At 51.7% G+C, this 10,346-nt stretch overlaps 2 protein-coding genes across 2 annotated transcripts in view; one reads left to right on the top strand and one right to left on the bottom strand.

Annotated features, from left to right (window-relative positions):
• The window catches only part of LOC132807197 (zinc finger protein 91-like), a 50,303-nt gene extending 45,575 nt beyond the window's left edge, over positions 1-4,728 (bottom strand). The window contains exons 1-2 of the mRNA XM_060821493.1: positions 4,586-4,728; positions 2,962-3,792 (exon numbers count right to left, since the gene is read on the bottom strand). Of these exons, the coding sequence (XP_060677476.1) occupies positions 2,962-3,542 (581 nt within the window). The 5' untranslated portion in view covers positions 3,543-3,792; positions 4,586-4,728. The remainder of the gene's footprint in view (positions 1-2,961; positions 3,793-4,585) is intronic.
• On the top strand, positions 4,657-9,037 carry LOC132807191 (zinc finger protein 497-like). The gene is made up of 2 exons (XM_060821485.1): positions 4,657-4,770; positions 8,598-9,037. Exons 1-2 carry the CDS (start codon positions 4,657-4,659, stop codon positions 8,997-8,999), a joined length of 516 nt encoding a protein of 171 aa, XP_060677468.1. The 3' UTR covers positions 9,000-9,037.
• The last annotated feature ends 1,309 nt before the right edge of the window (positions 9,038-10,346 follow it).

Below are 10,346 nucleotides of genomic sequence, written 5' to 3'. Positions count from 1 at the left end.
GAGACAACAGACGCTCAATTGTTTGGCACAAGCAGGCTTTAGTGCAGAATCGTAGCTGATACAGTGAATCACCATGCATTCACTGGAGAAGGCGCGTTCTGCCTTCCCCTCCCAAATCTGCTCCTGATATACTCTTTGCTAAGCAGAGCTTCGCGGAGCTACTAAGCATTGCCTTATTAGGACATTTCACGTTTGCGAGGTGTTTCCTGTTGGGCTCATTTGGGCGTTGGCAGCTGAGCTGGCCACGTAAGCAACAGTTTCGATTCCCCAAACAGCAGCTATAGCTCCACCCTCCCTTGACCTATTTTATCCTAACAGTACCCAGGGATGTGTAGGATTGGGTAATTTAGCATGGCCAATCGACCCTAACCTACACATCCCTGGGTATTATGGGTAATTTAGCATGGCCAATCCACCCTTAGTGTAGGATTGGCCAGGCTAAATTGTCCTATAGTATCCAGGGATGTGCAGGTTTGGGTGGACTGGCCGTGCTAAATTACATAGTGTTTGGGGATGTGCAGGTTAGGGGGCATTGGCCATGCTAAATTACCCATAGTGCCTAGGGCTGTGCAGGTTAGGGTGCATTGGCTGTGCTAAATTACCCATAGTGCCCAGGGATGTGTAGACTAGGTGGGTTAGCCAATGGGAATTGCAGGGTTATGGGCAGAGGTCTGGGTGAGGGAGGGTTGGTGTGAATTGGATGGGCTGAAGGGCCTGCTCCTACACTGCATGGGTTCTAAGCGTGAGATGAGGTGCTTGACGGAAACGATGGGGAAGAGGCAGTGAAAACACAACGAGACCGTTTGAAAGTGGGAGCATGACAGGAGGGGGTGGGTAAATGGGATGTGGTGAGGGAGGGGGCTTAGGAGAGAAAGAGACACAGAAAGAGAGGGTCACACACAGATACAACTGGTGAAAGTGGGGAAGATTGTGATAGGTTCAGATAAGGTGGAGGAAGAAAAGCTGTTCCCTATTCACTGATAGTGACAAGGTCAGGGGCGGCCTGAAGTTCAGGGGTTTGAGCAGGAGAGAGAGGGGGAAAACAGAGGAAAAACAGGTTTACCCAGCAAGCAGCAATATGCTGGAATCCGCTGTCACCTCAGAGAGACAGACAGACGCAGAGGCAGAGAGGTAATCAGATGAATGGCCTCCCTGTGCTGTGAGATCCAAAAGGAGCACGTGAGCAGCTGCCCCAGTGTCTGGCGGTCTGAGGCATCTCCCCCTCGCCCCATTACCGGTACCGCTCTCCCGTCCCATTGGCACCCTCCCGGTGAACAGCCCACTCTCCAACTGCACTCAAGCTGCCCCTTCCCCCGGGGGCTGGAAGAGGACGGAACAGCCCGTTCCGGAGCGGGGCTCGGGAACGCTGCCCATGTCCGCGAGGTCCTTTCCGAGAAAGGAAACAAAAAGGACAACAGACAGGGGACCACCCGCATCAACGGGAATGACAACATTTCACCCTCAGACAAGGCTTTGTCAAGAGACGTACAGCACGGAAACAGACCCTTCGGTCTAACCCGTCCATACCGACCAAATATCCCAACCCAAACTAGTCCCACCTGCCAGCACCCGGCCCATATCCCTCCAAACCCTTCCTATTCATATACCCATCCAAATGCCTCTTAAATGTTGCAATTGTACCAGCCTCCACCACTTCCTCTGGCAGCTCATTCCGTACACACACCACCTTCTGTATGAAAAAGTTGCCCTGTAGGTCTCTTTTATATCTTCCCCTCTCACCCTAAACCTATGCCCTCTAGTTCTGGATTCCCCAACCCCAGGGAAAAGACTTTGCCTATTTATCCTATCCATGCCCCTCATAATTTTGTAAACCTCTATAAGGTCATCCCTCAGCCTCTGACGCTCCAGGGGAAACAGCCCCAGCCTGTTCAGCCTCTCCCTGTAGCTCAGATCCTCCAACCCTGGTAACATCCTTGTAAATCTTTTCTGAACCCTTCCAAGTTTCGCAACAGCGGGGAGACCCAGAAATGGAAAAGACTGAAGGGAGAAGTCAGCGGTAAATCTTTTGAAGAGGTTACAAAGGAGAGACCTCTGTCTGCAGCGGGAATGACCCCCACAGTAGCAGGTCGAGGTGGACGGCATTTAAGGAGAAGCTGGATACAGACGTCAGGGAGAAAGGAACTGAAGGGAATGCTGCTGTAAGGGAAATCAAATGTGAGCGAGTGAAGGGGAGGTGCGTAGAGGCTCACATGGGTCAGAAATACTGAGAGAGACCAGTTGAGCTGAAGGACCTGACTGGAGACTCAATGGGACAGAGAGTGAAATCTTGGATCCACCTGCAAGAGAAGGAGAAACACGTGACTTACCTTCCAGGATTAAGCAAGTCCCGCAGATTCTGCAGATCACTTTATTGGTCACAGCACTGAGTATAGGGGTTGGGGTCTGGACAGGACGTTGGTTAGGCCACTTTTGGAATACACAGGAACCTCGATTATCCAAAGGACACATGCAGGGTGTATTTCAGTCGCTTGACGATTAGATCCCTTCCAGTGTGGAAACAGGCCCAACCAGTCCACACTGACCCTCTGAAGAGTAACCCACCCAGACCCATTTCCCTCTGACTAATGTAACTAACACTACGGGCAATTTAGCATGGCCAATTCACCCTGACCTGCACATCTTTGGACTGTGGGACGGAACCGGAGCACGAGGAGGAAACCCACGCAGACGCGGGGAGAATGTGCAAACTCCACACAGTCTGTCGCCTGAGGCAGGAATGAAACCCGGGTCCCTGGTACTGTGAGGTAGCAGCGCTAACCACTGAGCCACCGTGCTGGTTCATCTAATTCTGGATAATCGAAGTTCCTCTGTATTATGTGCACTTCTGGTCTATCGGAAGGATGTTCCCCCGTGTGGACCCGCTGGTGGATCTGGAGGCCGGACGAGTGGGAGAAGGCCTTGCCACAGATGGAGCAGGTGAAGGCACCCTCGCCGGTGTGCACCTGCTGGTGCCGCAGCAGGCTGGACGAGTGAGAGAAGCCCTTGCCGCAGACGGAGCAGATGAAGGACCGCTCCGCGGTGTGGACCTGCTGGTGCCGCAGCAGGCTGGACGAGTGAGAGAAGCTCTTGCCACAGACGGAGCAGCTGAACGGCCTCTCCCCGGTGTGGACCCGCTGGTGGGTCAGCAGGTGCGACGAGCGGGTGAAGCCCTTGCCGCAGACGGTGCAGGTGAAGGGCCGCTCCCCGGTGTGGACCTGCTGGTGCTTGAGCAGGCTGGACGAGTGAGGGAAGCTCTTGCCGCACACTGAGCAGGTGAAGGGCCGCTCCCCGGTGTGGACCCGCTGGTGCTTGAGCAGGCTGGACGATTCGCTGAAGTCCTTCCCGCACTCGGAGCAAGCGAACGGCCGGTCCCCGGTGTGGACCCGCTGGTGGGACAGCAGGTGGGGCGACTGGGTGAAGCCCTTGCCGCAGACGGAGCAGGTGAAGGGCCGCTCCCCGGTGTGGACACGGCGGTGGATCTCCAGCATGGAGGGATAGCGGAATCCTTTCCCGCAATCCCCACACTTCCACGGTTTCTCCATGGCGCGCGGAATGCCTCCTGAGACTTCCTTTCCCCACAGTGGGCAAACTGGCTCAGGCACGTGCCCCTGTGGTTCAGGTAAAGATGATACTTTAAGAGCCTACTGAAGCAGACAAAAACGTTCAAAGAATTTTCCCCTTCTGGACTGAAAGAGGGACGTCTCTCCTGTCCCACGAATCAAGGGGCTCTATCAGACCTTCACATGGTACTCATTTGGGGAGCTCTACCTGCAAAGCTGCTCTTCTCATATCCTGTGAAAAGGGGATTACAAAAGTCATTGCTGCCTGCACATGACAGGAATTCAGAACAGATCATTCTAGTTTCTGTAGAACTTCCCTAAAACAACCAAGTTACAATATGCAGATGCCAGTGTTGGGCTGGGGTGTACAAAGGTAAAAAAAAATCACACATCACCAGGTTGTAGTCCATTAGATTTGTTTAGAAGTTCGAGCTTTCAGAGCTCTGCACCTTCATCAGGTAGCTAGTAAAACCTCCAGGCGAAAAAGACAGCAGATGCTGGAGATCAGTGTGGTGCTGGAAAAGCACAGCAGGTCAGGCAGCATCCGAGGAGCAGGGAAAAAATAAAAAAAAAATCGACATTTCGGGCAAAAGCCCTTCATCAGGAATGAGGAAAGAATGAGGACACTTTCCTCATTCCTGAAGACGGGCTCATGCCCGAAACCTCGATTCTCCTGTTCCTTGGATGCTGCCTGACCTGCTGCGCTTTTCCAGCAACACATTTCCAGCTCTGATCTCCAGCATCTGCAGACCTCATTTTCTCCTATAACCTAGAGTTGTGATTTTTAACTTTAAAAAGTGTTGCAAATCTCCACCACACACACACACACACTTTTCTTCAATTCTCACTCTGCTGTTTCTGATATTACCCATCCCCCAGTATTGTCCAGAAAGGGACTTATTACCTAAAAAAGCTGTAAATCTCCATCCCACACACTCTTTAACTCTTGCTGTACCTAATATCCCACCTCCCTCCCCATGCTCCAGCAGGGTCTGACTGATGCTCATTGACTGAGCCACACTCACCTCTTCCTGGACACAGGGACCCTCCAGACCAACACAACATCAGCTCCCCATAACCCCCCCCGCAACGGCGCATGTGCAAGAGCATCCGGTCACGTGAATCGACGGACCGCCGTCGTCACAAAGGCCGCGCGTTCATTGGACGAAGTGCCCGTCTGTGCGGCGGCACTGGTCTGTGTGACGCCCACGTGACCTCTCTCCTCCTCCAACCCCCACGCGCCCCTCCTTTCACCTCGACACGTGGAGGCATGACCAATGGGGAGCTTTGGAGGACCGGAAGGAAGGCTGGTCCTCCTACCAATCAGAGCATCCCCTCATTGTCTGAATGCGGAAGTTGGATCATGAGCTCCTGCTGCTCGCTCTCTCTCTCTCTCTGAATGAAGATTGAGTGTTACCCCAGACTGCACCAACCTCTGTGAGTACAGCACCCTCTCTTCTCACCCCTCCTATTCCATTTCTTTTCTCATTTTGGGATTAAACTGTTGGTTTGTAGGAAGTGAAGTGAAAGGAGGTGAACTCAGGAAAGGTGCATATGCTGGATGCATTGGTCTAGATCGCTGTCTCTGTCCCTCTGTGTCTCTCTCTGTGTCTGTTTGTCTTTGTTCCTCTGTGTCTGTGTCTCTCTCTCTCGTGTCCTTCATCAGGAATTGCGGAGGGGGAGGGGTGGAAAGGGTGCGGAGAGATAAATAGGAAGGTGGGAGTGGGGCTGGGGGTAAGGTAGATGCAGGTTGGGGGTGGTGGTGATGGCAACAGGGTGGAGCAGATTGGTGGGAAGGAAGATGGACAGGTGGGACAGTTCAAGAGGGTGGTGCTGAGTTGGAGGGTTGGAGCTGGGGTGGGAGGGGGGAGGGAATGTGAGGAAACTGATGATATCGATGTTGATGCCATGTGGTTTCAGGGTCCTAGGCCACCTGATACCTGGAGGAAGAATGCCTCTGCATTGGGACCCTCCAACCATACAGGATCAATATTGATTTCACCAGTTTCCTCATTCCTCCCCCTCCCGGCCCCTGCCCAATCCCAGATACAACCCTCGAACTTGGGACTGGTCTTTTGAACTATCCCACCTGTCCATCTGCCTTCCCATCTATCTGCTCCACCCTCCTCTCTGACCTGTCACCTTCTTCCCCCGCTTTCATCTACCCATAGCATTCTCAGCTCCCTTCCCCCAGTCCCACCTCCCTCCCATTTATCTCTGTCCCTTTGGGCCCACCCCACATTCCTAATCAAGGGGTTATGCCAAAAACATCAAACCTCCTGCTCCTCAGATGCTGGCTGACCTGCTGTACTCTTGCAGCACCAGACATTTTGGTGCTTATTTGTCTGGATGTTCTGATGTGACCCATTCGCAGATGTGAAGTCACATTCGAGAAAAACTCCTCCATGGAATGTGGGCTTTTTTTTTGGCAAGGCCAACAATGTTTTTGTCACTAACTGCCCTTCAGACAAGAGGATTGCCAGACTTTAGGGGGCATTTTAAAAGTCAAGCACGTGAGCCGTCATATGCAGGCAGCACCAAGTTAACGCTGACGGATTTCCTTCCCTGAAGAGCGTTATTGAATCAAATGGGTTTTCAGAAAAGTTTCATTCTCTCAATGACTGAGACTAGTTTTCAATTCAGATTTTTAAAAAAATTTAAATTTAATTTCCCCAATGTTTGTTTTTACTGGTATTTGAACCCATGAGCCCAGATTATTTGCCTGGTGCCTCTGGATTGCTGGTCCAGTGTTGTTGTAACATCACTGACTCGCCTGGACAGCATTGAGAGTCATACAGATGTATAGTACACAAAGAGACCCTATGTGCAACTGGTGCATGCCGAGCACATAGCCAAAATTGATCTAGTCCGATGTGCCAGCACGTCCCTCCAAACCCTTCCCATTCATATTCCCATCCAGATGCCTTTCAAATGTTGCAATTGTCCCAGCCTCCACCACTTCCTCTGGCAGCTCATTCCATACACGCACCACCCTCTGACTGACAAAGTTGCCCCTTAGGTCCTTTTTATGTCTTTTCCCCTCTCACCTCTAGTTCTGGACTCTCCCGCCCCAGGGAAAAGACCTTGTCTATTCACCCTATCCATGCCCCTCATCATTTTATAAACCTCAATAAGGTCACCCCTCAGCCTCCGATGCTCGAGGGAAAACAGCCCCAGCTTATTTAGCCACTCCCTATAGCTCAAACCCTGGCAACATCTTTGTAAACATTTTCTGAACCCTTTCAAGTTTCGTTTAACTGCACAGTAAAAATCATACTGGACTTGGATATATCTCGTGTTACTCTGCAATATGTATTTATTTATGGTTGTATAAATTTGATTTATAATTTATTTCTAGTTATATCATAGAGTGTTGTAGCCATGTTATGTGTTCAAAGTTTGGGAGAAGATAGTAGTGTTATGGATGCGGATCATTAGCTGTTTTCCTGTTTGTCCTATGTAGTGTTTTGTGCAGTCCTTATTGTGTACAAAATCCCATGCAAGGACTGCACAAAACACTACATAGGACAAACAGGAAGACAGCTAACGATCCGCATCCATGAATACCAACTAGCCACGAAACGACAGGACCAGCTATCCTTGGTAGCCATACACGCAGATGACAAATCAACATGAATTCGACTGGGACAACACTACTATTATAGGACAAGCCAAACCGAGAACAGCCAGGGAATTCCTAGAGGCATGGCACTCATCCACAGATTCAATCAATAGGCACATCGACCTGGACCCAATATACCGACCACTGCAGCGGACAGCTGGAACTGACAACCGGAAGTGGGCAGAGACAAACCACTATAAATGCCGGAGGAAAGATCACAGAAGCGCTTCACAGGAGGCTCCCAAGCACTGAGGATGTCACCTAGACAGGGGACGAAGCGTCTGCAATACAAACTCCCAGTTCGGCGAACAGAACCACAACATGTCATGTATTTCCAGTCATACCCGTTACAGGACAGGAGAATACTGGGCTCAATGCTGACTCTGTAGATGAATCTAGTCAGACTCATTCCTCTCTATATCCAGAGAGTCCTGTAAGTGTATTCCTCTATAGGGTCCCTCCAGTCTCACTTGGGTATTGAGCGACTCCACTACAGTCATCCTCAGAGCGAGCATGTTCTAGGTCTTGTTACCAAAGCAAAGTTCTTGCTCTGATTCTCTTTCTCCACCCCCCCCCCCCCCCCCCCCCCCCACATCTTGGTCTGTCAATATGGTAGAAAGAGAGGCGGGAGGGGGGCAGATAACTAGGTTAGCAAACTGCATGAGGGTGGCATGGTGGCTCAGTAGGTAGCACCGATGCCTCATAGTGCCAGGGACCTGGGTTCAATTCCAGCCTCGGGCGACTCTCCGTGTGGGTTTCCCCCGAGTGCGCCGGTTTCCTCCCACAGTCCAACCTTGTGCAGGTGAGGGTGGGTTGGCCGTGCTAAATTGCCCAGAGTGTTCAGGGATGTGTAGCTTAGGTGCACGTGTCAGGGGTAAATATAGGGGAATGGGTCTGGGTGGGATACTCATCACAGGGTCGGTCTGGACTTGTTGGGTCGGTATGGACTTGTTGGGCCAAAGGGCCTGTTTCCACACTGTAGGGGTTCTAATTCTTAACTTTTCTTGGAGCTAGATCTGCCAAATGTCAGGAATCAGAAAAATTGGGAGGGAGCGTATTAGGTACGGCAGTAGGGAGAGTGTGTGGGATGGAGACTCACAGGTTTTGGGTTATGGGAATGGAATGAATATTCCGTGAAATCGATCTGTTAAACTCTGAGATTCTACGTGATACTGACAGCGATGACTTTCTAATTGACAGGCTTTCACAGGAGGATTTACCTGCATATCTTGAACTAATTGCCTCAGCCAGCTTGACTCATTGGGACTGGAATTTTATCGATCTTTTGAGTGGAGAAGGAGGATTGTCCCGCCTGCTTCCAGAGATCTGACTGGTAAAGCACTGAGATGCCGCTGTCCGAGGGTGGAGGGAGCTTTACCGGAGCGGAGAGTTAGCCAGCCGGCCCCCCGCAGCAGAGTGGGACGTCAGAGGGAGCGTCGAACCTGGAGGGAGGCCGCGCCGTGGGGAAACCGTGGAAGTGTGGGGAATGCGGGAAGGGGTTTCGAGTCCCCTCTGAGCTGGAGACCCACCGGCGCGGTCACACCGGGGAGAGGCCGTTCTCCTGCCCCGAGTCCGGCAAGGCCTTCATTGGGTCCTCCAAGCTGCTGAGGCACCGGCGGGTCCACACCGGGGACAGGCCGTACCCCTGCCCCGAGTGTGGCAAGGCCCTTCACCCAGCTGTCCCACCTGCAGACGCACCGGCGCCTCCACACACCAGGGAGAGGCCTCTCACCTGCCCCGGGGGCGGCAAGGCCTTCAATCGATCGCCGACCCTGCGGACGCACAGGCGCCTTCCCAACGTGATCGCACGGAGTTGAAGTCTGCAGCGAATCCCACCCAGGACTGGGGGGGGATCGTGCCCCGTTCGAAGACAGTGGGTGAAGCGGGAAGGGAGCGAGGCTTCCTTTCTGCCGGACTGGCCGCTCTCGCTCCCTTTGCTTCCCGTGGGACCGATGCTGTTTGAGGCTGGGACTGCACGGTCCCCGGGCCAAAGATCTGCAGGAGCTGAGGAAGTGCACTCCTTTCACACCGGATGGTAAATCATGTTTGTCCCATCTATTTCAGTCTTAAATACCCTCCGTGACCTGGCCTCCCAGCCTCCTGTGGCAGTGAATTCCCCAGATTCCCCACTCTCTGTCTGAAGAGGTTTCTCCTTATCTCCGTTCTAAAAGGGCTAAGGCTGTGCCCTCGGCTCCTGGTCTCTCCTACCAATGGAAACATCTTCCCAATGGCCACAGATAGATCAAAGTCAAATACAATAGCCTCTATTCCATTGAGTGTCCAGCACACTTTATAACACTTTGTAAAATCAGGAGGGCCATTGATGAGGTGAGTGGCAAGTGTCTTTTCCCGATAGAATAAAGAATATTCCAGCACAGGAACAGGCCCTTCGGCCCTCCAAGCCTACACCAATCCAGATCCTCTATCTAAACCTGCTGCCTATTTTCTCAGGATCTGTATCCCTCTGCTCCCTGCCCTTTCATGTATCTGTTGAGATACATCTTAAATGACGCCATTGTTCCCGTCCCTACCATCTCCGCTGGCAACACATTCCAGGTACCCAGCATCCTCTGCGTAAAGAACTTTCCATACATATCTTAAATCTTTCCCCTCTCACTTTGAACTCATGACCCCAGGTAACTGAGTCCTCCACTCTGGGGAAAAACATTTCTTGCTATCCACCCTGTCTTTACCTCTCATGATTTTGTTGGCCTCAATCTGGTCCCCCCTCAACCTCCGTCTTTCCAATGTAAATAATCCTGATCTATTCAAACGCTCTTCATAGTTAGCATCCTCCATACCAGGTAACATCCTGGTGAACCTCCTCTGCACCCTCTCCAAAGCATCCACATCCATTTGGTAATGTGGCGACCAGAACTGTACATGGTATTCCAAATCTGGCCGAAACAAAGTCTTGTATAACTGTAACATGACCTGCCAACTCTTGTACTCAATACTCCGTCCGATGAAGGAAAGTGTGCCATATGCCGCCTTGACCACTCTACTGACCTGCATTGCCATCTTCAGGGAACAATGGGCCTGAACACACAGATCTCTCTCTACATCAGTTTTCCCCAGGACTTTTCCATTTACTGTTTAGTTCGCTCTAGAATTGGATCTTCCAAAATGCATCACCTCACATTTGTCTGGATTGAACTCCATCT

The sequence above is a fragment of the Hemiscyllium ocellatum genome (assembly GCF_020745735.1).
Source record: "Hemiscyllium ocellatum isolate sHemOce1 chromosome 27 unlocalized genomic scaffold, sHemOce1.pat.X.cur. SUPER_27_unloc_10, whole genome shotgun sequence".
NCBI classification, from domain to species: domain Eukaryota; kingdom Metazoa; phylum Chordata; class Chondrichthyes; order Orectolobiformes; family Hemiscylliidae; genus Hemiscyllium; species Hemiscyllium ocellatum.
The sequence above is the reverse complement of the archived record's forward strand: the minus strand, read 5'-3'. Positions and strand labels throughout refer to the sequence as shown.